The sequence below is a fragment of the Mustela erminea genome, chromosome 1 (genome assembly GCF_009829155.1).
Source record: "Mustela erminea isolate mMusErm1 chromosome 1, mMusErm1.Pri, whole genome shotgun sequence".
NCBI lineage: Eukaryota > Metazoa > Chordata > Mammalia > Carnivora > Mustelidae > Mustela > Mustela erminea.
The window spans coordinates 24,355,631-24,381,513 of NC_045614.1; the positions used below are offsets into that span (position 1 = coordinate 24,355,631).

The 25,883-nt window shown below is 51.2% G+C and overlaps 1 protein-coding gene across 4 annotated transcripts; it reads right to left on the reverse strand.

The window, feature by feature from the left end:
* Positions 1 to 6,295: 6,295 nt before the first annotated feature.
* On the reverse strand, positions 6,296 to 24,477 carry WNT5A (Wnt family member 5A). 4 transcript variants are annotated; one of them, XM_032322660.1, is made up of 5 exons: positions 23,119 to 24,477; positions 16,975 to 17,108; positions 15,510 to 15,760; positions 10,791 to 11,083; positions 6,296 to 6,907 (listed from the first exon to the last, which is right to left on the reverse strand). In XM_032322660.1, exons 1-5 carry the CDS (start codon positions 23,122 to 23,124, stop codon positions 6,449 to 6,451), a joined length of 1,143 nt encoding a protein of 380 aa, XP_032178551.1. In that variant the 5' UTR covers positions 23,125 to 24,477; the 3' UTR covers positions 6,296 to 6,448. The 4 variants fall into 4 exon arrangements, with proteins under 4 accessions (XP_032178551.1, XP_032178545.1, XP_032178568.1 ...); XM_032322654.1 differs by lacking the exon at positions 23,119 to 24,477 and adding an exon at positions 19,141 to 19,577; XM_032322677.1 differs by lacking the exon at positions 23,119 to 24,477 and adding an exon at positions 17,517 to 17,615.
* Between the last annotated feature and the right edge of the window lie 1,406 nt (positions 24,478 to 25,883).

Below are 25,883 nucleotides of genomic sequence, written 5' to 3' on the forward strand. Positions count from 1 at the left end.
CTGCTTCCCCTCTCTCTCTGCCTGCCTGCCTCCTTGTGATCTCTCTCTCTTTCTGTCAAATAAATAATAAATAAAATCTTTTAAAAAAAATAGTTTTTGAGCTTCTTTGATTTGAACAGAGGCAAAACTTTTTTATTTCTTTGCTTAACCTCATTGGCTAACTTATAAATCCAGATCTTTTCAGTTGAGACCAGTGGGTTTCAACCAGAGTGATTTTGTCGCCCCTCTTCCTGGGAGCATTCGACAACGTCTGGAGACATACTTGGTTGTTAGCGATGGGAAGGTGCTATTGGCACCTCGCGGAGAGAGGCCTTGGGAAACCGCTAATCGTGCTGTGATGCGTAAGAAAGCCCCTTGCATCCGAGAATTGGCCGGCCCCACGTGTCAACCTCGGCAAAACTCTTGAGTTAGAAAAACACACCTTTAAAAACAATCCCAAGTGCAAGAACCTGCAAGGGTCAGTTAGGCGACGCACATGGCTGGAGAACTGGACGTGCCCGGCCTGGCTCAAAGAGGCAGAGGCTGCTCGGCTCGGGCCAGTTGTTGCTACAGGGGGCTGTTGTAGGTAGGTGGCCAGCTCTTCTCATTTCTCAAGCCAGAAATCTAAATTTGAATGTGCAAATACTCATCTTGTTGGCAACTAATTTGAGCCATTTTTAAAAAATGTTTTGCCAGTCAAACAAAGCACATCTGAAAACGTAGTATAGACAGTGGGCCACAAGTTTGCAGCCTCCCCAAACACCAAGCGAGGGTGCCTTCCTAGCACCACGCTGACCACTGTTGGGACTGTTCAACAGAACTGGCTCACACTTCTTGGGTTTAGTCTTCAGACTTATTCTATCTTTCCTAGCAAGCATTTAGTGAGCACCTACTATGTACTAGAACCTTCTCTGAATACTCCAAACATGTTGACTCATTTTATCTTTGCAAAACTCTAAGATGTGGGTATATAATTCTGCCTCTCATTTTAAAGATAAGGGTTCAGGGACACAGAGAGGTTATACAACTTCCCCGAGGTAACACAGCAAATGTTCGTACCAGGATCTGAAATCCAAACAATCTATGTTCTTTTTTTTTTTTTTAAGATTTTATTTATTTATTTGACAGACAGGGATCACAAGTAGGCAGAGACATAGGCAGAGAGGAGGAAGCAGGCCCCCTGCCGAGCAGAGAGCCCAATGTGGGGCTCGATCCCAGGACCCTGAGATCAGGACCTGAGCCGAAGGCAGAGGATTAACCCACTGAGCCACCCAGGCGCCCCCAAACAATCTATGTTCTTAATGGCTAAGCCAAACTGCCCTGTGGAAGAGGCTGCATCTCCATTTCTACTCAGGAAAACTTGGAAGGAACTTGTCTGACTCATGAGTCAATTCAGGTAAGTGAGTGAACAGTCCCCCATCATACTGAACTCTTCAAGTGCTCAGGACCTCAGTCCCTCCAACTAAAGCTGTGGTTCTCAACTGGGGGGTGATTTTTCTCCCTGGGGCACTTTCTGCAATGTCTGGAGACATTTTTGGTTGCCACGAGTTATGGGGGGGGAGGGGTTCCTGCCGGCATCTGGTGATTAGAGGCCAGGGATGCTAGCTAAACCCCCATCACACCGGAGAGACTCCTGCAATAAAGAATTAGCCCAGCCCCCAAAGCCAACAGTGCTAAGGTTTTAAACACCTGGCTCACAGCCTTACCGCATGCAAAAAGCAACCAGCAGAATGTCTCAGGTGATCCAGTCTGTTTATTTTGAACATTATTTTTGCTCTCTCCTCAAATCCTAGTCTTCCTTCTCTTGCCCTGGAATTCTGCCATAATCCCATGTCGCTGTGCTCACCTCCGACGATAAGTAATAATGTCCTAACATGACACTTACAGGTTAGCAGCAGCAGAATGAATTAAGAACAGGCAAAACAAAAATGAGCATTAAAATACAAAGGGAACCCTCAAATTTCAACCAAAATATCACACACATGCGTGAAAAGAAAGTTCTTTTCCTGGACACCCTAAGCCATCATCATGCTCTGTGCCCGCATGCAACTCTGTGATGGCCACGGACACCGTCTCTGCTAAACACACACGTGACTGCGCCAATTTCATAAAATGATTTTAATAGAAAAGTACAAGGTATGAACAAAAATAAATAATCTTTATCTCATGTCTAGCCCAGCAAATTGTACACTGTATATAAAACTGTTCTAAGTGGTAATTTTTCTCGTTTCTTTTCTGCTTTTGAAATACTGAGACAACATTTGAATGAAATCTTCTATATTCAAATCGATACATTATTTGCTTTAAAAAAAATCATACCAACTTTTAATCATTCTACATCCATTTTTTAAAGTTGGCTAACAAGATGATGTCGCACTAAAATAAAATATCATCCAATCATCGGGTTTAAGTGTAAAGTTTGTGCAAACAGGTAAATTAGAAGATGCATTTCCTAAGTTTTAATTCCTACACTGCCAAATGTTTCCTATATTAAAAACTCATTTCATCGTCTTCCTTTCAAAACATGACCTCTGGTTTTCCCCACTCCACAGAGAGAGGGGAGGCTAAAAAATACTTTTTTAAAAAAATAAATATTTTAAAAGTATACTTTACAGTGATAATGCGGTATCTTCAACCTGTGCCTTGGTGCGTATCTGCATTACATAAAGGCTTCAAGTTATAGTACCTTTTCTTCCTCCATCTATATTATGCGCCACTCAGTCTTTGGGGACAGTTTTTGCTAATGACCTCTTGGAGCCAGCCACTACCAGCTTCTCATTTGGAGCCCTTATCCTTCTACAGTGTCCTATTTGATCATTCCAGGGGCTTGAATAACGTTTTTGCAAAAACAAATTGAAAACTGGTATTGGCAAAATCATATGAGAAAAGGGTTTCAGGGAGGCTACTAAACCAGTCTCAGGAGGTCAGCAGCTCGAAGAACCGAACAGATAAACCGGACTGAAACTTAAAACAGATTTCCTTTTCCTTGAGCCCATAATTACTATTTTGAACAGGACTCTGTTTGCCGCTGCCTATATATAAATTTTTTGTTAATTTCCCTGTATTGGGAAGATCTTGAATGCACTCCAGGATGAGAAGGGAAAATATGCTGACGTTCCTAAGTGAAGTATATGTTTTTGCAATAAAGAACACTGGTCAATATACAACTGAGGAAAAACTGAAACAGATGTGAGTCCTAGAACCACAAGCGTTTGAATTTGCCCAGAAATGCTATTTTAAACACTCTATATGTTGGTCTACTGTTTTTTTGTGGAATAATGCATTCTTGGCATCCTTAAAAGGTTTCAATATGTTACAAGGTTATCCGGAAAGAAAAAAGCAAAGGGCTAACATATCCATCTGTGCGGCGCTGGCCAGATTGCGGGGTACGTTTTCAGAAAGCACAAGAACTCCTATTAATTGCACTTAACACAACAAACCTTTAGTTTCCCATGAGTTTCATCCTCTGCAGACCAAGGCTTGCTTTTCCTAGAACTACTTTCAACGGCGCTCCGTCCCTAGTAACTTCAAACAGAGAGGTGCAACAGAGGCAGTGGTAAACACAAACTTTTGGGTGAAAATACTGGTTATGGATAAAAGCATGTGCCTTCTCCATTCTTCTCTGAGATGTTACAACAGCAACACGCTCTAAAACAATTAAGTTACATGCATAATGCTCAAAGAATGTGAGCGATCCTATAACCAGCTTTAAGCCATCTGCTTGATTTCTTTTTTTTTTTTTCTTGAGGAACATATATAGGAAAGAGAATTCCCCTTTTGTTCCATTACATATAGAAATCTTTTGAAGCTTCCAAAGTTTGGTTTTGGTAAAACTCTGTACTCTTCTATTATTCTGATGTGTAGTCATTCTAAACTATCCCTCATGGTTTCTCAAAAAAAAAAACCTTCCACATGAAATATCTGAAAGACAATTGAAACCACTTACCAATATACAAGTAACGTTTTATTTTTATATTCTATCTTCCATTTGGCATAAGCCTTTCATGTTTGTTTTTTAAACCAGTGAAATATACAAATCACGCAAGACAGAAATATGTACATTAAAAGTACAGAATAAAGGCCATAGAAGATATACATAATATCTGAATGACAAGTAGAATATCTTACATTAAATAGTTTCTTTTAAAAACTAGGATTGTTAAACTCAACTCTCTTCATAAACATGAATCACTAAAAAGGAACAAAATCTGGTTTAGCAAATAAAAAAATTACTTCATGGTTTTTGTATAATAAAAACCAAAAAAGTGACATTTTAAACTAATTAGTGCTTTTTAATTTCAAGATCTTTTGCTTGCAATTCACTGCAACTGAGGGGACGAGAATATCTTCGTGCTATAAATTAAAGAGCCACAGGTGGCAGAGGTCATTGTGAAGGTCACTGAGCCTTGGAGGGTTGCAGGAGATGGGTGTCTTTCCAAACTTCTAAAATAGCATAAATCTGAAATAAGAACACATTTGATGGAACTTTTTGGAAAGAGGTGTCCTTCGCTTTAAAAAAAAATTTTTTTTTTCTAATTAGCTATGTATGCCATGAGCTTAATTTTCCTTATGGACTCAAACAGGTGCTAATAGGCACCAGTTTCCACTCTGCAAATGGAACCATGGCAACACAAACATGGACAATGCTTCTGAGTTTCGAATCTCTCTTCGTTTCCACATCCATGGCAAACGAATAATGCCCTTTCAGGAAAGTGTACAGAGATGGAGGTTGGAGAGAAGGGGGTGGCGCAAGGCCGATAAAAGGAATTTTCAAACCAACATGCATTTCGCAGTAAGACCTTCCAGATTCCTCAGAAACAAGGCTGTTTTGTGATGCTCCCTCCAGGTGTGATCGCTCGCATCGGGGCCGCAGCCCAAGCTCAACCTGGAAAACTTTTGGAAAAATCCCCATTGGATTGCAATGAAGAGTAACAATGCTCTAGATGGAGAAATCGCCTCAGAATAAACTGTAAGTCACTGGCTGCACTGAGATATAATTATATTTATATTTATATATAGATGTGTGTGTGTGCACATATATATGTTATGTACAAAAGACTTTTGAGATATCAGGCACCATTAAACCACACCCCCCCCTTATAAATGCAACTGTTCAAGTACACTAGGAACAGCCTTAGGGTATACCTGCAGTATAATAGGAAAAGCTGGAGTGGATAGTCAACACACAGGATCACAAGAGTGAAACGCTTGCAACACCTCTGGGAACTCCATTAGCCATGTAATGTCATTAAAACCTATAAAAAGACTGCTCCTCAAAATAAAAGTTTGAGGGGGAAAAAATTCCCTAAGTAGCAAACCGTTTCCCAAGTGGAGCTTGTAATGTTTCATTTCCTGTCCCACAATCAAAGGGACCTACTGGAGCTGCCTTTTGGCCAGCATCACATTGCACCAAGGCCAGGAGGAATCAGAGAGGACCTGGGGTTGAGCCGGAGGGCCGACTTCACTGTTTCCCCCTCGTGCAGGATTTCCGCTCCGGGGCAGGGCTGATCTGCACCCAGTTCAGTTACCCTGTTATTTGGGCTGAGGATCTGTGAATGGAATTCGTTTATTATTTCCATCATTATCATTTATTAACCAAGCATCCCTAAGAAAATTACAGTATAGTTTTTTTCAATATTCAGGCCAACCTCCCCACCTCTCTCCAAACGAAAAGGCTAGTACCCAGAATCATTCGGGGATCCTTTTCCAATCTGATAACCTAATTCCTGTAACAGCGTCAGATCAGGATCTTGATATGGGTGTTTTTAAGGCTTTTAACTTCCGGAGCTTTCCTGCCTGTTCCCCAAGTTTCAGTAGCTACTGGTACAGAACCCTGTGCAGATCGAACATTTGAGAAAAAGGGGACAAATGATATATCTTGCAGGGATGCGAGATTTTTTGCTGTTACTTTTTAAATTACCAGTTTGAAAATGTTTCCAACTGGCAGCCCCTAGGGAAGGGGTGGGTCTCATTTCGTGTTTGTTTCTCTCAAGACCCTTCCACGTGCCCCAGAGCACTGACAATCCATTTTGGTCACAGAAGCTGAATCATGCATAGAGCTGTACCACCCCCTTCCAGCTGGTTGCTACCTGTCCTATATTTGACCCCACAGTGGAGAAAAAGAAAACATCTTTCCTTTCCCTTCTAGATGTGCATACAACTAAGGGTACTTGTAATCCCCCCTCATCCTACACCATCAAAAGAAGTCTTGTCTTACCTTTCCAAAGATGCACAAAATAAATATCTGTCTTGGTTCCCACCCCCCCATTATTGTCAAATAATAATTATAATATTAATAATAAACCACAGAGTTCTTAGATGGGAACAGAAAAAAAAATGCTTCCGGTTGCAATGCTGGGGGGAGGAGGGGAATAAAACAATATTAAAAGAGAAACCAGAATCACTGTACGTTCTATAAATAAGTGGGTCTGGGAGCGGGGCTGGGTGAGGCGCGGGCAGCGGGCACCCGCTATTTGCACACGAACTGGTCCACGATCTCCGTGCACTTCTTGCACTTGACGTAGCAGCACCAGTGGAACTTGCAGTGGCAGCGCTCCGTCTGCACGGTCTTGAACTGGTCGTAGCCGCGGCCGCAGCACATGAGCTCGCAGCCGTCCATGCCCTCCGACGTCTTGTTGCACAGGCGGCCCTGCGTGCCCAGCGAGCCCGTGCTCTCATTGCGCACGCAGTAGTCAGGGCTGGGGTCGATGTAGACCAGGTCCTGCGTGGTGGGCGAGTTGAAGCGGCTGTTGACCTGCACCAGCTTGCCCCGGCTGTTGAGCCGCATGGCCGCCGCGCTGTCGTACTTCTCCTTCAGGGCGTCGCCCACCTTCCGGAAGTCAGCCAGCTGCAGCCAGCACGTCTTGAGGCTGCAGGAGCCCGACACCCCGTGGCACTTGCAGGCCACATCGGCCAGGTTGTACACCGTCTGTGGGGAGAGAGGACAGTCAGCGCACCCACTGGCGGAGGAGCCTGGAGCGAGGGAGGGCATGTTCCCAAAGCTCCCCCCATCATTTTCCCCCCGGGAGCAGTAGCCACCAGCTCCCCCAGGGCCCTGCCTAGTTCCTCCTCCTCCTGCGCTACCAGAAGGCAGGTGTTGCCTTCTTCTTCTTCTTTTTTTTTTTTTTTTAAAGATTTTTTATTTCTTCATGTAACAGAGAGATCACAAGGAGGCAGAGAAGCAGGCAGAGAGAGAGAGAGGGAAGCAGACTCCCCGCTGGGCAGAGAGCCCGATGTGGGGCTCGATCCCAGGACCCTGAGATCATGACCACAGTGGAAGGCAGAGGATTAACCCACTGAGCCACCCAGTCGCCCAGGTGTTGCCTTCTTTAAAAAATCTACAAAATAAATGGGCTCTTAACCTCTCATTAGTATACCTCACCGGAAGCAACAACCAACTTTTAAATGGTAACAGGAAAACACTCCAGTTGCTTCTTTTTTCCCCAGGATAATGTCCTGAACACTGATCCCAGAGACTATCCACAATTCCTGCCTTCCTCACCTGGGTGAATCCCCTCTGCCAGCCTATGAGGGCAGGGCTAGTATCTGACCCATCTCACAGAGAGGAAAAGTGAGGGCTATAGAGTTACCCAGGAAGGGAGGGCTGCCAGGATTTGAACCCAGGTGGTTGGGCTCCAAGCTCATGCTCAGTGACATCCCATGGGCACCCAGCTGCTAAGCAGGAGGGTGGGGTGCTATTATTATTAGTGTCCCAGGCACTGTCATCAGAGACTTTATACTACTTATTAAAGCCTCCCAAATAACATTATAATGGATTAGATGATGGCCCATGGCACAGAGAGGTTAAGTGTCCTGCACAGGCCACACAGCTGGAATGTGGGGAAACCAGGTCTGGATCTCAGGCATTCTCACTCCTGGGTCCTGCACAGTTCCTCACCCTTCCCCACACTGTGTGATAAAGAGCGCCCACACCCGACCTAGGCGGATGTGAGTTTTGTCCTAACTGGGCCCTGGCATTGAGGCAACTGGCTTTACCTCTCAGAGCCTCCTCTTTCTATCTGGGAAGGGGAACTGTAATGGTACAAACCTCGCAATATTGTTGTAAAGATAAAATGAGGGGATGCGAGGAAAGTGTTACATGGCATATGGGAGGCAATCAGTGAATCTGCTCTTTCTCCAGGGTGATGAGCCCAAGGCATCTGGGTGCTGGTCCTGGGCTCTCACTGGGTCACCTTGGCCTCCCAGTAGCAGCGTCCGCTGTCCTGGCCTCACAGCACCGTGCCCAGCAGTCTGGGAGGCGGTGGCTGCCTATTTATAGTCCCCACTGCCCACAGCTCCTGTGCCAGTCACCCTTCACAGTTGGAGTGGTGCTGGCAAGCTGCAGGAGGTCTGTCAAGAACCTAGAGGCTGGAGGGAGCTAGAAGGCGCCTTACACCCAGAACAGCTCCCTTCGTCCTCTAAGGATTCATAAAGGGCTTTTTTTTTTAAAAGGGGGGGCCGGGGCGGGTGGGAGGGAGCCAAATGTACTCCCTTGGCACTCAGCTAATGTGTGGAAAGGTTTTGCAAATGTATTTAACCTTTGCTCCCCTTTGAGGAAAAGAAAAAGCTAATGCCCCCAGGCGATTCTAATATGATTTCCTGGCACAGGGTCCAAATCTCCTCCTCCCTTCCCCCACTGTCCTGGAGAAAAACTGTCTTCTCTGCAACCTCATCTGCCAGGATCCAAGCGCAGCTCACTGCTCCACTTATAAAACCTACCAAAAGAACTCACTCTCTATTTAAAAATATAGATGGTAAATGACATTCTAATATTAAAGGTGCTTTTCCAACTCCCCAAAACCCCCTATTTCCACTTGGAAATCCCTTGACCTTCTCTTCTTGGTTGCTAAGCCTCTGATCATTTCTCTTCCTGAGAGAAGTCAAAGAAATCCCCTCCAGGGATGAAAGTACCCAATACGGGCACGATGGGCCTGGAAGAGTCAACCACATCTCTCTCTTGGAGGTGTGTCTGGTCTGAGGCCCTGGGCACTGCGGTTTGCTCTGAGTACTGGGATGTGCCCCCCTGGGAGGACAGGGACAAGCTTTATGGGCTCCCACGGGGAGTGGGGTTGACATGTCCATGATGTGGCCTTGGTCAGCTCCAGAGGGGAGAGACAGCAATGGGAGGCTTGAGAAAGAAGCTCTGAAACCGTAAAGTGACCCCTCACAGCACCACAGGCAAAAATCTAGAGTTTAGTCCTTTCCCAGCACCTCCACGTTTTTAACATCAATGTGAGAAGCTAGGTTAGCTGGAATTATCTAGATAATCTTTGACTTCTCTGTTCCCCATTTCGTAACATTTACCAATTAAGTTATGATTTATCAAGCACTCGCTAAAGGCAGATACTAAACTCAGCCCTTGGACTGAACCCTGTGAAGCTATTGTTTTACGGGTTGGATAGAGAGAAGCACTGGTAACTTCGTATGACCCCACCCCTGTATGATCCCACTTAGTCCTCACATAATCCCAAGCAATAGTTTATGCCATGACCTTCCAAAAGACGTGCAAATGAGGTAACTGAGACTCCTACACGGAAAGGAACAGAACTGGATCTTAACCTAGATTTCTTTAATTCTGCAATCGATAGCCCTTTACCCCTGAGCTGTGACGCATGCGTTTAATAAAAATGTGCCTGGGCTTGTATCTCAATCCATCAATTTTTCCCCCATGGCCATGAAGTGGTTCTCTAGGGCCTCAGTTTCCCAAGCTTTAAAAATGAGGGTGTGTGGTTAGAGGGTTCTAAGACTCCTCCCAGTCCTCTATATTTTACTCTGTGATTATCTTCCCTTTTCCTCACCCCAAAATACAGAAGAGTGAAATCTCTGACCAGAAAGTTCCTGGCACCTACCTTGGGTTCTGTGAAAAAATAATGACCCTGGTTTTCAATGCTGCCAAAGTTAAGAAAAGTTTCACCCCTTCATTTTAAAGCAGCCATAAAGTGCCATGTGTTTAACCGCAGGAAAAAAAAGGGTCTTTTTAACTGTTGTGGAGAAGCGTCCCACCAGGGGAAGGAAAGAGTGGACCCAGAAGGCTGGTGAGGGCTTGCAAAGCTGGTCTCTCTGGGCCCTTCTGAGGGGCTCTCTCTTCTATACAGAACCACCCTCGAGTGGCCTGATGGGCAGACCTATAAAAGTCCACACTCCTAAAAATGCCATCGTTTTCCTAGAAAAACCCTTTAAACAGAACAAAACAAAATAAAACCTTCAATCCATCAGGCCTGCTATCTAATGCCATGAGGAGAGGCAAGGAGAAAGCCAGTGAGGGAAAAGCCAAGTCCTGGAAGCTGAGCTGAGGGCTTTCTCCACTGGGCACCTCCCGGGATAAAGAACTGCCTCTCCCAAATTTAAGCCCAACCACAAACATGTTCCAAGGAGGAGGGCGAGCTTTATTCACATTTTTATTTCTGAGCTGGGCTGGCCAATGGCACTGGGGACTAATTAAAAAGGCAGAGAAAGCTCTTTTTTTTTTGTCCAGCGACTGCAGAAGCACCTTTGCTGGAGGGGGCCAGGCGGGATGATTCACCTCGAGGAGGCCTTTCTGGGGGGGGGGGGGGTGTAGGTGGGGAGGGAGGAAGGGAAGAAGGCGGACAGGGGAGCAGCGAAGGGCAGAGTCCGAAAGGGAAAGAAGGGGCTGGACGCCCGGGAGAGCGACCGAGGGGCAGGTACACCTGGAGGGCGGCGCAGGGCGGCACCGAGGGCCGGAGGGCCTGGCGGCCGAGCCTGGGGACCCCAGCGGGACGCGAGCGGGCGGCGGGGGCGGGGGGGGGGGGTGATGGGGCGGAGCGGGCAGGCGGGGCGGGCGGAGGACTCACCCTGCGGCCGGCCTCGTTGTTGTGCAAGTTCATGAGGATGCGCGCGCTCTCGTACGAGCCCTTGGCGTGGATGCGCTCCCGCTCGCGCGCGTCCACGAACTCCTTGGCGAAGCGGTAGCCGTAGTCGATGTTGTCCCCGCAGCCGCCCCACAGCCAGTCCCGCGGCAGGTCCTTGGGGCGCGCGGCGCGGCTGCAGCCGCAGGTGGACAGCTCGCCCTCGCGGCACGCGCGGCTCATGGCGTTCACCACCCCCGCGGCGCTCACCGCGTACGTGAAGGCCGTCTCGCGGCTGCCTGCGGGCGGGACGCGGGGGTCACCCGGCGCCTGCCGGCTGCCGGGCTCCGAGAGCCCCCGGGGAGCCCCACCCACCCCACCCACCCAGCGGCCCGGGGCAGAGGGGCCGGGGGCGCCCCAGCCCTAATACCCACACCCCCGGGGCCGGCCCCCACCCCCAGGGGAGGAGGCAGGACAACCGCCCAACACTCGGCGGCGGCAAGTGACAGGAGCAGCAGACCACCCCCCCACACCCCACCCCACCCCCACCCCCGACACCTTTACTCTTGACACTGAAGCGGCCACAGCGCTCAGGCGGCGCTGGACTGGTGTTCCCTCCAGCCCCTGAAAATCTTGGAAACTTACTTCCCAAAACGCACGTGAAAGAAGTCATTGAGGGAGAACAGAACGTGGGGACCTCCTTACGCTTATGTTAAGGTCTGGTGTCATTTTCATGTCGAATTACCTCAGGCGGGAGCACAGAATTTGCTAGGCTTAGGGCCTCTGAAAGTCTCCGGCCCTGGAACCCTGGAACCCAGAGGCTGCAGCAGCCCTACTGGGGAGGGGGGGGCGGCGGGGGCGCCTCCCCCTTTTTTCCATCAGGAGGCACAGGGTGCCTGTCTCAGGCTCTTGACGTCCCCAGAGGACATTTCTAAACCTGTTCCTAGAGTATTAGAGTGAAACTTGCCCCTTCTTCAATCCCAAGCTGATGGGTCTGATACTTCTTCCAGAAGATGGAGGTCTACTTCTAACAGCCTGCTGTCTTTTATGTGACTTCTGCAAACCACACCCCCACCCACAGCCTTAGCCTCAGAGCATTAGAATAAATAGCAAGAAAGAAGAAACCACAATCTGAGGGGAAACGAAGAGTCTTCCTCTTCCTGAAACCCTGTACAACACTGATAGAGGAGTCCCATTCATCGGGAGGAAAGTGGAGGCAATCGCAGACTACCTCAACTCCCACTTGTACATGGAGACGTTTCTGTGTGTAACAAGAAGCCACTTAATAGAAATGTGGTACCAGAGAGAAAGGGTTAACATCTTGCCCGCTGAAGCTGGGGTGTAGGGGGCTCACTTTCTTCAACTATAAAATAAGTATTGAACTAGATGCCTGGGCAAAAAAAAAAGGCCACTTTTGGTGTTGAAATCCCTGTACCAGAGTAAGTTTTTCTGACACTTAAAGAGCTTCCTAACAATCTCTGGGGGGGGGGGGTAACAGCAGCAGAACAGCTGACAACAGGACCCCACCCCAACCAGAAGGGTCCGTCTGAGGAGGACGGCTATACCATTCCAGGATCCCGCAGGCTGCCCTCTCTGGGACTCAATCTCCACACTTCAATCCACAGACATGTGTGATTCCTCCTTCCAGGAATAGCGAAGGTTCCCAGCTACCACAGACCTTCCCTCCCACAATTTGAAAAAAATGAATAATTTGAGGAGCGTGTTGGTGGTTGGCAGGAGGATCCAGAAAGTTCCTAAGGGGTGTTCCGTGTATCTAACTCAAATGAGAGAGGCAGGGCACATCAGGGAGTGGAGAGAAATGAGGCGAGCAGACAGATTCTGGGGAGTTACTTGAGGATTAATACTGATAGTACAGAAAAATTTGTGGCCCCAGATGGGAGACCTGTAGAGTAAGGCAGCCACTAGAGGAAGAGAGATAAAGAGTCCTGCGGAGATAGAAGAACATGAGGCACTGTCTTTCGAGGAGACGGCGCATAAAAGGGCTTTTATACAAAACACAATAATGCTGCTTTTTTCATGGGTCTACCTTGAGCATTTCCTTTTTTTTTTTTTTCTTTTTCTTTGCCCTGGCACCCAAACCTGGTCAGAATCTCTTTAGCTCATTGGTCCCTGCAGGTAAAAATGTCAGTTTGAAAAGTGCTCTTTGGCTAATAGCCTATGGACACAGCCATCAGTTCAGTTCGGGTTCCCTCCCTGTGAAATTTACCTCTCTTCAGACCCTCACACCCCTTAAAAATGGAGCCTTTCTTATATATCTTTTCACAGTGTGGAGACAAAGAAGAGACGGAGACAAAAGCTGGAGGAAAGGATAGCGGTGATGAAAAATGAGAAAGTTTCCGAAATGAGGAGTGGGCCCTTCACTGGCCAATTGTATACAGCGCCTCCCAGGCAACTAGCACCCTAGAAAAATGAGTCAAAGAGGGATGGAAGTAGCAGCCTGAGTTTCTCAGACACTGGCCCCAGCACAGGGTCAGATTCTCACGGATTGCTCCCCATGTCTCTGGTTGTACTTAGTGCTCTGGAGTGAGTACACACACACACACACACACACACCCCTTGCAACATCAAAGGTGCCTTAAATTTTCCCTTAGCTCCTTCTCTTCAAACAGACTCATAAATAGAAAAGTGAAAGCCAAGTTAATTTCCCACTGTTAGGGTTGGGTCCGTGTTCCCCTTCCACAAAAATCTATTCTGGTTTTTCTTCCCTCCATCTCTTTTTTAAATAAATAGAAGAGAGGGCCCCATGTTCCTCTGGAAGCCCAGCAGCAGCTTCCTGCTGTAAGACCCCAGGAACCTGGGGGACTTTTGGCAAAGGAGGTTGGGGTGGGCTCTCAGATGCCCAGGACATGGGTAAACTTGATGCTAGTATCTTAGCAGGGTGCCCCAGGAGGAAGTTCGATTCCCAGCCACTCGCCACCAACCCAGATGGGAGTACCGCACAGCTGAGGACCAGACAGGGTATTTGCAAGGGACAATTAACTATAAGCCTTTGTACCAAAGGTTCTGCTTGTTCCCTGAGGAGGCAGGCTCTTTGAATCTTGGACCACATTTTAAATAAATCTCCAGCAGAACTCAAATCCACTTAGCAAATGATAGCTTATTCTGAACATTTTGGCCCAACACAGGCTACATAGGAAGACGAGAAGAGGATCTTAAATCAAAGCCCTGTTCCAGTGACGACACAGAAAAACCGTTCCAATGCTGTTTTGCTTCCTGGTTACCCATCAAAAATGTATGGCTTGTGCAAACTCAAACACACGCGGAAAAGTGCTCCCAGAGTTTGAGAGGGAGGCAGTTTAGGGGGAATACATAAGGCCAAGGTGAGAAGGGAAAGCTGACAACTTACCATTCTGATACGTTGTGAGCTTGCTCACAAAAAGGCAATGCAGAAGGGCATCTCCACCACCCCACTTTACTAGATAGGGCAGTCCACGTTCAGGGCAGGCTCCTGTGTTCCTGCCGCTTAACTCCTGGATTCGGATCCCAGTATACACATTAGCACATTTTAATCATTAACAGGAAGGACAAAGCCCTATGAAACTGCAGGCTGAGAGTCGCAGACCATTTTGCCATTCAATCAGAGGAATGGCTTCCAGTCCTGTATTATTTTAGTATATGAAGTCGCTTGGCTTCTTGGCTCAAACATCCACTGACAACTCTTTTTTGTTCTCAATGAATGCACTTTTCAGGGTTTTTATAAAAGCATTTTATCCATCCGTGACGGATATTAAGCCAACTTTTTTATCTTCAGTCCGTCTAAACAGTTAATTGCTTTGATAAATGGCTTCTTATTTTAGGAATCACCGCGGTCATATTAATTATAAGGGCTTGTTTGCATAATACTAAAGGGACCTAAAATATTCACACTAGAAAACACACACAGGATCCCATCTGTCAGATAGTATCCTATGCTATTAAACCAAACCAGAAGCAGACAGAGTCTCCAAATTCTTTGCCTTTGGCCCCATTTTAACGCCACCTCCTCCCTGCATGCACTACCAAGTTCAAGGATACGTTTAACCTAAAGAATCTGACTGTGAGCAATACATTTAAGACTTTTTTTTAAGTCTCTAGGTTGGGATCCGAAGCATGTGCTTGTGTGTCAATAGCCAAAATCACAATGTAAATGGGATCACTCCTAATTAAAATTCTTTCTGGGCCTAAAAATAAAGCTTTTAACATATATATCTCTATAGCCTCAGGAAACATCTATATTAGGAAAATTAAAACCTTATTCACTCCCAACGTAGCCAGCATTCGAAAGATGACAGTATTTAGTTTGATGCGTGGGCCATTTCAATTGTGGCTTAAGAGACTTCTAACCGTTAAAAGAGTTTTGAAGTTTAAAAGGATATAAATGACTCATCTTTCCTCACCTCCTTTTGAGAAACCGAAATAAGCGTTCTGCTTCTCTTCCAAACAGAAGGCATTTTAGAAAAAAGTGCAGTGTTCAGAAAAATGAAGGTGTCTCTGATGCTTCCCTTCTGATTTGACTAAAGAAGCCCCCAAACTTATTATTATCAAGGTGTGGGAACAGGAATTAAGGCCAGGGGCAGTAGTGAGGAAGATTCCGGAAGACTCCCCCCACCCTGCGCTCATCCAGCTGGAAGACTCCGTCCTTAGCAAGCTCCTAAGTGCTCTCGGAAGCCCGTCTTCAGGAGAGGGCTTGATCTGCATTTAACCAGCTGTTGCACAGTGTCCTACCTATCTGCATGACCCGGCCGAACACAGAGGTGTTGTCCACGGTGCTGCAGTTCCAACGCCGATGCCGGAACTGATACTGGCACTCCTTGATGCCCGTCTTCGCGCCTTCTCCGATGTACTGCATGTGGTCTTGGTACAAGTGGCACAGTTTCTTCTGTCCTTGAGAAAGTCCTGCCAGCTGGCTGCAGAGAGGCTGTGCTCCTATGATATATACTTCTGACATCTGAACAGGGTTATTCATACCTAGCGACCTAGAAGGGGTGGGGGGAGATGTGCATTCAAGATTTACGTGAACTCTCGAGGTAGGCCCCCTGAAAGCATGTCAGCGAGACAGAGTTTTCAGCACACAGATGCTTTTTCTCTCCTGCTTGTCCTCATGACAAAGTAGGAGAAGGGCTTCATAAAACTTCTCTGTTTAAACTGCGCTCAGAAAACGGAGGTATTGTACAGTCCCCACCCCGCCATCTGGCTCCTCAGTTAGGTTTTCACTCCCTTCCTTGCCCGGGTTGCCATCTACCTGAACCCACATTTCCGAAATGGGGGAGATGGCGGTTGGGGGGACGGGCCTCTGACATTAGAGAAAGGGGACTCCCTTTGCCCCACAAATTGGACGGATCTGCCTTGAAAACGTATGCATGTGAAAGCAGACAGAATTAGACACGGGGAAGAGGAGAGAGGAGCTCCTTTTGACCGGTGCAAGAATTGGGACACAAGTAGAGAGACTGAAGAAAATTCACCAGTTTCTGGACATTTTAAAAGGGCCCCTTATGTGATTGTAAAAGACCCAAGACAGGGTATCCAGTGAACACAAGTCATGTTTGACAGTCAGAAGAAACGCTGTTCATTTACAGGGAAAAAATATCCAGAACGCCGTCAAAAATAATCCTTTGGATACACTGCAGTCTATCTACAAGGCCTCTAACCAGAGAGAAACGCTCGTTTAAGGACATTTGACTACTTCAGGTTCACCTCCTTTTGATCAAATTTCTAGCCCCATACTGCCCCACTTGGAGTGCAGCTGTCTTCCTAGAACACTCTGCCTGCCTCAGACCCTGAAGGTTAATAACCTCGAGTGACAGAAAATAAAAGCTGGAACTCGCTTTTACTACCTAGAGGTGGCAAAAGTAAATTTTATAGATAGGCTTACAATTATTAGAAAAGTGAATTTCAGTGCCCTTTTATTACATGATGTACTACAAGCAGACATCTGAACAAGGGCCTCATAGAAAAAAAGGGTAGATTTATAGGGTCCCATTCCCTACAGAGCTAAAGATTAAGCTTGACGATATTAACAAGTTAAAAGAAAATTCTGATTTCCAGATATATACACAAAATATATTATAGACCTATGTATCACATAAAGGCACTCAGACTCACGATTCAGCTTTAAATACTGCAGCATCGTACCCACGAATCTTAGAAAAAAGAAAATCAAACAAAGAATATGTACTTAGAAAGAACTTACCACCAAGAATTGGCTTCTATTACAACCTGGGCGAAGGAGAAAAATATGGCCAAAGCCATTAGGAAGAACTTGGAAGACATTGCACTTCCAGCCGTCCCCAAAGCAACTCCTGGGTTTAATATTCCAATCGACTTCTGGAGAGGGAAGAAAGGAGCAGATGTTTATTGCCTCTCAGATAATTTTCAAGCATACAAGTTTAAACAACGGAAGCATCCGGGGTCTCTTAAGTTTACTGTTGATTGACTGCGCTTCTCCTCCGTGAGTTTTTTGATGGCAAGATATAGGCAGTTTCTTTTTCCAAATTAATCCACCCACGCAACCTCACCAGGAAATCTGATTTCGCTGGGATCCTGCGCGCGGGGCACGCCAGCGATTACAAACATGTCTCAATGCTGTTGAGTCAAAGCCCCGCTGCCAAGCGCTGCCTCTTTCCTGCTCGTTCGCTTCCCGCACCCCCTCGCTCCCCTCTAGTCCGCGCTGTGCTGGGTCCCTCCTCGGGAATTCACTCGGGAACCCGCAGCCACCCTCGTCCGCTCTCCGACCTGGGCCGAGCAACAAGTGGAGCCGGAATTAATTCCATGGGCGAGAGGAGCGCGAAGGCTAGTGGAGCACGCCGCCGGCGGCTGCGGAGGAGGCGGGGTGGCCGGCGCGGGGGTGGGGGTGGGGGTGGGGGCAGGACGCGGGAGGGAAGGGCAGGGGGTGGGGGGCGAGGCCCCGGGGAGCGGCGTGCGCGAGAGTGCCCAGCTGGGAAATGCAGTTCGGAATTAACAGCGTATGTTTCCTAATCAGTTTACAGGCCGCTTTGGGGGAAGCCACTTCCAGAGGGGGAAGGGCAGCCTGGGTTTCCTTAGGACACTATTCAACCAGCTTGGAGTGGGGAGGAGATGGGGGGCCCTGGGGATAACGGGGAGAGAGACCTGCTCTCTCAACCCAGGAAACAGGAAAACAGTGCCCCCTCCCCTGCCTGCGGCCTCCTCTGGCCACTCTGCGCACCCCCGAGAAGGGGAGAAGGGCTAGCACCCCTGAGGCAAATAGGGGATCTGTCCCGGGAGAGGATCCCTTCCCTGCCCTCCCACAAATTCTGATTCTTCATTTCCCTCTTTCTCCCGCCCCCCTTCGGTCCCCACTCCTGACAGCTGCCACGGAGAAAGAGGAAAGGAAACCACGGGGGGCTCCAGTTTTCTTTGGTCTTGGTCTGGACTTGTCGGCCACTTCGCCACCGCGGCCTTGTGAGCCTGGCCTTAGAACACCTCCGCCCCACCCTCCAGCCCAATTCAGACTCGGTTCGGTTAAGTCCCGAACGGTGAGAGTGCAGGGCAAGGCCACCGCGGGTGCCAGTGAGCCCTCGGCGGGGCCAGAGATGCGCCGGCTCCCGCGCCGCGGCTGAGCCCCTGGATTCCAGGGAGCAGAGAGGGCCCCGGCGGCGAAGATTCCCGTTGTGAAGAATTTCGGGGGCAGGGGGCGGCCCTGGGAGCTTTCGCGGCCGTTCTCCCACCCCCCACTGGTGACTTGTTCACCTGTAGGCGGCGGGGGCGCGAGACAGTGGCCCGTGTGGGAGGGAGGAGCGGGTTTCCAAAATCCCCTTTTACGTTTCTGTTAAGTGTAACCCGGCTGCGCTGCACCGCCGGCAGCCCGGAGGGAGCCCCTTCCTCGGGAAAGGAAAGGTGAGCCTTCTCCAGGCGGCCGAAGGGCCTGGAAAGTGCGCCGTCAAAGGGACCGAGGGGACCTAGGCAGCCTTGGAAAAGCGAGGGGGCCCAGGAGCGTGCCAAGGCTTTTCTGTGCCCGTCGTCCTTTTGACCAGACAGCTCGGGGCTTCTCCAAGAGGAAACGCTTATGTGGTCCCCCGAGCCCGCTAACCAGGGCTCTGAGCCCTTGGCCCACTCATTCTCCAAACGCCGCAAAGCTAGGGGCGCATCCCGGAGAACAGAAACCTGGGGTTTCCCCAGCCGAAGATAGAGAAGGCTCGGTCTCGCTCCCCACCCCCGCCCGAAGTGTCAAGTTTCCTCCAGGGGAGGGGGTGGGCTGCGAGGTCTGCCTTCGCGCGCGGCCCAGGCTGCAAAATCGACTCCCACCCCCCTCCGCGGCCAAGGCCGCGCACGCACACACACTCACAACACACCCATGCACATTCACACACTCGAACGCGTTCAATAGACACACACGCACCGACGTGCTTCCGAGACGCGGGCGGAGATGGCTGCTGGCCGCGCGCACTTTCCGAGCTTCCCGACGGGCGGGGCACGCGGGGCGGGGCGCGGGCAGCAGAGAAATTGATAACAGATTCGGCGGATTACAGCGGATCTCTTTGTTAGAGGCGAAGCCACACAACCGAACCGATTTTGGGCCCGATGACCCTAGGGAGAGTCTGCCCATTCCTAACTGGGAGTGGGTCACTGGGTCTCCGAGACTCGGGTCTCCCCAGCTCCAGATTAGGGGTAGGCCAGAGGTGTCCCAAAGGGGAACCGCCAGGAGAGCCCTGAGAGTCGCGTCTCCACTTAACCCCGCGTGCTTGCCCGGAAACACCTTGGCCCTCTTCCCGCTCCAATCCCCGTGCAACCCAAAAAAAAGGCCCCACAAGTTTGAAGGACTGAAAGAACCCACAGCGAACTCACTAATAAATGCATCGACTCTGAAGGGTAAACACCCTTGCCTGTTTACCAAGAGATCTGATCCCAAAAGACAGTACGAAATGAGACCTCTCCGGAGACGGTCACACCGGGGGTAAAACAAAAGTTCTGGGCAGAGACTGAGTTTACTAAAGAACGGGCTAAATGTTTTCGAACACTTTCAGAGCCACGAGAAGCCCGCTTATGTAAGGTCCTCAGAATCTGTTCCTAGCATGCGATGGGGTGGAGGGCCGCGGGCGCTTGAGAGTTTCTAGCGCAGGGGAGGGGTGAGGTGGGGGTAGGGCATTCGTGCTCCCCAGTTTCCAAAGCCAGAGCAGCTCAACGCAGTGACGCTTATTCTGTCTCTCCTCCAAAGCCTCTGCATTGGATTGAAGGTGTTCCTAAACCACCTTTATCCACTGGGGTGCAGGCTGGGGGTGATGAGGGGTGGGAGACAGGAAACCATCACTCTGGTTAGATGAGGTTCCCAAGCCACAGAGCCAGCGGGTCTGTGCCAGCGCCCAGCACCCAAGTCCTCAGCTCTGCGGCCCCTAAAGAGAAATTCTGCAAAGGCAGGAAGAAGATTCTCGACCCTCACCCATGGGCGCTACCTCATTCGGTCTGGGCATCCCCTTCCACTAGGTTTTTTGAGTCTAGGTTCCCCCAAGTCTGGGAGGATGAAAATGAAGGGGGAGACCAGCAAGGAGTCAGAAGTGAGTTTGACCTGGGCTCGTGGTGGCTAAAAAGATAGGAAACTCCAACAATCCCTGCTCTTGGTAGGAAATAAACTTTGTTTTCCCCACTGTGATCTCTTCCTAAAGGAGAGAAACAGAAAACTGTGGGAGACAAAAGGCTGCAACCGCCAAGTTGGGACGCCCTGCCCCAAGAAGTACCCAGAGAGAAGAGGGAGCCCACGGGGCTGAGCCTGGTGAGGCCGACGGGGAGGTCCGCTTTAAAGGGGGAGCAGAGGAGGACGTAGGGTTCCCCTAAGCCTCTAGCCTGGGCTCAGAGGGATCGAAGCAGTCCTTCACCGCCTTGTTGTGTCCACAGTGCTGCGTGTGTGTTGTGTGTACGTTTGGGGTGGGGGAAGCCCTAGAGAGAAGGTGGAGGGAGCTCTTTGCGCCCAGTGATCAGTGCAAGGACTGCCCCGGCTCTGGACTGAACAGCAGGTCGGAGAACAAGGAGGCTCCAAAGGAAGAGCGGTGGCCAAGCCCGGCTGTTCCCTGTCTCCCCACTTCCATCCCAGGACGAGTCTCTTCAGACTTCAATACTTTCTCTTCTCTCTCTCTCACACACATACACACACACACACACACATCACTTACACCTTCTCACACAGGTTAACCTCCAAGCACAGGCTCTCGACTTTATCCAGAGGAAGAGCAGAATGAAGGAGAAAGAAAATTAAAGATCACTTGAACCCCCACCCTTCAGAGGCAGTTTCAACTCCGCTTTTTAATAGACGAAGAAATTGAGGCCGAGAAAAAGAAAGCAACACTTGTCTCCCACAGAGCAGGGGTGGGAGCGCCCAGGCCGTACCCTAGGCCTTCTTAGGGCGACGCTCCTGTTCCTACGCCCCGGGGACGAGGTAAACCCTTCCTCCTCTCTCCGAAGTCCCGTTTGCTGGATCGGACCCCTGGCCCCATCTGTACTGCGGCGGCTACGCAGAGCAGCTTGTTCCCTGGGGGCCTCTGTGGGGCCCTCGAGAGGGAGAGGTGGACCTGGTGGTCGGGAAGGACGAGCGGAGCCCGAGGTGGGAGGCAGAGGCGAGCAGCTGACTGCCCACCCCACGGAGCCGACTCCCAGGCGTCCTACCTCGAGGCAGCCAACAGGGGGCAGCCGGCACCGCACTGCGAGCGTGAAAAGGCAGCGGGAAGAGCTGAGCTTGGTGCGCGCGATGATAACCCCTTGTGCACCGGGGCGCTCCGGTGAGGAAAGGGAAAGGCCAGGGACTCTCGGGCCCGTCCTCCTGGGGAGGGCCCTCCTTTGTGGGGCCCGGCGGGACTAAGGCTCTCTAGTAAGCCCAAGACTGGAGAACAACTGACCCTTTACTCCCCTCGCTCCCCACACACAGGACAGGGATCTACACACTCGGACACAGTTTACAAGGCGTCTCCACAGCTTGCGCGCTTTCAGCCTTGCCCCCACGAAACTCCCCTGGCAGAGGCTGTCTAGAAACGAAATCTCCATATCAGGCTGGGGCAGCAGCGAATCTTGGCGGGAGGGCAGGGGCTGAGGAGATGCGATCCCACCCCTGGCTCCAAGGGACTTCCAAACAGAGGGTTGTCCATTTAAAAACGGGAGAGGAGAAGGGGCCCCGACGCCAAACTGGAATTGGAGAGTAAAACAAGGCCCCGGGGGGCTCCAGATTTCGGGTTCTTTTTAAAAATTTTTTTGGGAGGGCGAGCGGGAATTTGTTTGCTTTAGGAAACATCTTAATTCTAATCCCAGCCTTATTTTCTAGAAAAGTAAAATGGGAGAGGATCAAGAAAAGTGAAAATTAAGGATCGAAGCTTGGAGGACAGAGAGAGGAGAAGTTGTTTGGAAAATAACAAGTTCTATTGCAGGAAGAAATGTTAACTTTTCGCAAAAGTGAACTCCCGGTGACCCTCGGAGTGTGTGACTCGGCTTTAACATACAACTGACAATTAAAACAAACAAGAGTTCACAAACTGCCCCCCGCCCGCTCTCCCAAAGCGGAGGCCCAAATGTTTCCAAAGGACACGGCAGATTCCGCGCAGGGGGCCAGGGCGCGCTCTCTCAGAGGACTGGATTAGAGCCACCACTGCCAACACTCCCCGCCCCCATCACCCCGGCAAAGTGCCGGAGCTCACCCAGTGGCGGCTAATAATGCTAATAACGCGACCCTGCTCCCGCGCCGGGGTGCGCACTGGCCCCCCACTGGGCACTCTTAAAGGCACACGGGCCTGCAGCGCTGGGATTCCCCGGCCCGGACGAGCCTGCAACCTGGCCTCCCGCAACAGAGGACGAGGGGAGAGGGGGCGGTGCACTGCTCTGGGGTGTAGGCTCCTAGTCCTGCCGCCCGGTCTCCCAACCAAGGAGTCCTCCTCCCCTCTCCGAGCCCCGGCCACACACCCTCTTGGTGCCCGCGCAGTGGGCGCTTCGTAAATATTTGTTGAATTGAATCATTATCCTGTTACTGAAATATACATAGTAAATTACACTGATGTTTCTTAGGGCAAGAACAAAGTCCTCGGTGAACCGCTCTCAGTTCTTCTGCCCTGGCTCTTCCTCACTTTTCCTCCAAAGTCCAAAAGGCTTGCGGAACTTTTGGTGGGACAAGAAGTCTCCCGGGAGACAGAGGTAGTGCGCGAGGGTGGGCGGGTGGGCGAAGGGGTAGGAGTGCCTGCCAGCTACGCAGGAGTTCTAGCTTCTGGAGGCAGCAGAAGAAACGGAAGGATAGGAAGAGGTATGTATGCGGGGGGTTGCGGGGGCGGGGGGGAGTTAGTTAACTTCCAAAAGAAAAAAAGTGAAGAAAAAAAAAGTGGCGAGCGTCGACAGCGCACAGAACACCTACCTTCATGGCGAGGGGGAGGGGACGCGGCCGCGGGGAGGAAGTCGCCACCAGAGCGAGGGCAGCCGAGGAATCCGAGCGGAGCGGCCGGGTTAAGCCTGGGGGGACGATCCCGCGCAGAGCTTCGGGCTCCTCCTGGGCGCGTCGGGCAGGAGCAGGAAATCGGTGGCGAAGCGGTCACTGGCGCCCGAGTCCGAGGGCCCGAGCCGGAGCAGCGCCGGGATGCGCCCGGGAGCCGAGGGGGCGCCGAAGCCCGCCGGCCGGCAGCAGGGGCAAAGCCGAGCCGGCGCGCAACAAGGGAGCCGCGGGTCCGGCGAGGGCGTGCAGGCGACTGTTCCTCGGCGAGGCGCTCCCTCTCCAACGTCCATCAGCGACGGCGGTAATTAGGGCTTTCCAACCCCAAATGTGGGCGTGATTGTGCAAAAGACTTTACAACAAATAATAAAAAAAAAAAAATTCTTCACAAGAGGGTGAAAAAAATGCCCCACTACTCAACTCTGGCCCGGGGCGGGGGCGGGGGCGATCCGGGCGCCCAGGTGCCCCCAGTTCATTCACACCACGGATTCTGCAAACTCCCGGCGGCTCACGCCTCCTGATCTCCAGCTCCTCCTCTCCAAGTCTGTGGCCGAAACGTCTGCTTCCAGGCGCTGATCCTGCGGCCGCGAGTGAGTGTGTGGACGTCTGTGTACACACACAGACACACACCCACCCCCCACCCACCCCCACACACACTGAAGCTTTGGGGCCACAGAACAATCAGGCGCGCATGGCTTTTTCTCCGGGAGATGCCGCTGAAAATGCACAAGTCGCCGTCCGGACTACAAGAGTCTGCGCCAACTTTTGTCCTTTCATTTTAGGGTTTGGCAAAAAGGGGGCGCAAAATGGGTAAAAGTCGTCCCTCGAACGCTCTGCGCGGCGGTTTCGGGGGCGATGAGCGATTGCCCCGGGGGAGACACTGGCTCCCCCCTCCCCTCTTTCTCTCTTCGAGTTAATCCCCGTCTTTCCCCCGCCTTCCCTAGGCGAAGGGCGAAGAGGGGCGAGGGCACCGCGGGCGTGGGGCTGGGGAGGGGCGAGGGCCAGGGGCTCCGCGGCGGCCCTTCAGCTCTGGCGGTCCATGGCTGGCGCGGCTGCCCACCTCCTCGTTTGGCGCCGGGGCCCGAGGGGCGGGCTGGCGAGCAGGCGGGCGGCGGGCGGTCGGGGACGCGGCGCGGCGGCGGCGGCGGCGGCGGCGGGAGGAGCTCGCTCGGCAGCAGCCGCACCGAACCGGACTCTGGGCGGCGGAGGCGGCGCCTTGGAGCTCGCAGCAACCTTCCACGCGATCCTGCGCCCCGCAGCCAGACTGACCCGCCGCAGGGACCGCGACCCCCCCCACCCACCCCCGGCCCTCCTAGCCAACTGCCTCACTCTCTCTCCCTCTCTCCGGACTCCTCTTTCCCCTGCTGTTCTTAGAGGGAAAAAAAAATTTTTTTTTAAGTTGTAGAACCAAAGGCGGCTGGAAAGAGAGAGGGAAGGGGGGAGAAAAGAAAGAAAAAACTCAACTTCGCCTATGCGCATGCGTGGTGAGGCCGGCCTATGACAAACTCCGCAGGATTTTAAAGCCGTACCACGGCTGGGGTGCAGGGGGGTGGAATACGCTCCCTGCTCGAGCCCCCTTCTCTGGGCTCCCCATCCCCCAGGCATCTGCTGAAAGAGAGAGGTCCACTCTGCAGCGGCTGCCTGCCCGCCGCCCGGCCGGCCGTATGCGATCTTCCAAAGCCGCCCACCCTCGGGAGGATGAACCCCAACTTCCCGGTCTGGACTCCTTGGCTCGCGGGTCCCGAGACGCTCCCACTGGGGCTGCAGGGGGCCTGCGGCCCCAACACGGAACCTCTGGGAGCACCTCCTCCCCATTCTTACCCCGGGGGAGGGTCCCTAAGCCCCGAGGCTGGAGAACAGGGCAGACGCGCACATCCTGCATCGCCCCAGTGTAATAGATTTGGGGACTGGGGCGCGCGATTCAGCCTCTGGCTGCGACCCAGCGCACCCGGATGCGACGTGTGGTGCTGCCGGGTGGATCTAGGTGGTTGCCCTCAGGTGAGAAGCTTGCGAAGTTCCGCAAAACCGTATTCCAGACACTGGAACTTCTGGACACTTACAGACACCTGTGGTCGTCCCTGTAGGGACGCGGTTGGCGGATGTGTGCCCCTGAAGCCCAGCATGCCAGGGAAGCCACCCCCAAACATGCCTCCCACTGGAGCACAGCTCTTGTTCTCAGTCCTCCCCATCCTCTAGACATCCCAGGTGGAACACACACACACACACACACACACACACACGCACACACGATTCAATTTCCACCATCCAGCAGCATGCATTTGACCTTAAGGCATACACTCCACAGCCTGGGTTCTTGGGGGGAGGGGGTGGCTGTTCTGTTTTGTTCTTCCATCCCTGACTCCCACCTTGGCTGACCACTACATCGCGCAGGGAAAGACTGCTGAGACTCTGTCCCACCCTCTGCAGCCCCTTCCTGGACCTTACTTGTCTCTGCTGACGGGAATCCTCCCCAGCCCTGGCCTCCTTTGGCCACCCGCACCAAAATGGCTGTGTGGGCTTCCCAGGAACTGCAAGAGATGCCCTTTCTCCCTCTGGCCCTGCTTTCTTTAGCCAGGGCTTCAGGAAGCCTTAAGGAGGAGGAGCCCAAGGTCATCAAAGTTCTTCTTGAGACATCTCCTGTTCATCTCCTGAGTTCCTCGTCCCCTTACATTCTTTAGGCCTTGCCCACTTAA

Excerpts from the sequence above, each read along its gene's own strand:
- WNT5A (XM_032322654.1), bottom strand. The coding sequence starts at position 19,347 with ATGGGCAGACTCTCCCTAGGGTCATCGGGCCCAAAATCGGTTCGGTTG. Across the intron at positions 17,109-19,140 it reads CGCGTCTCGGAAGCACGTCG|AAGTCGATTGGAATATTAAA; the intron begins GTGCGTGTGTGT and ends TTCCCTCTCCAG. Across the intron at positions 15,761-16,974 it reads ATAGAAGCCAATTCTTGGTG|GTCGCTAGGTATGAATAACC; the intron begins GTAAGTTCTTTC and ends CACCCCTTCTAG.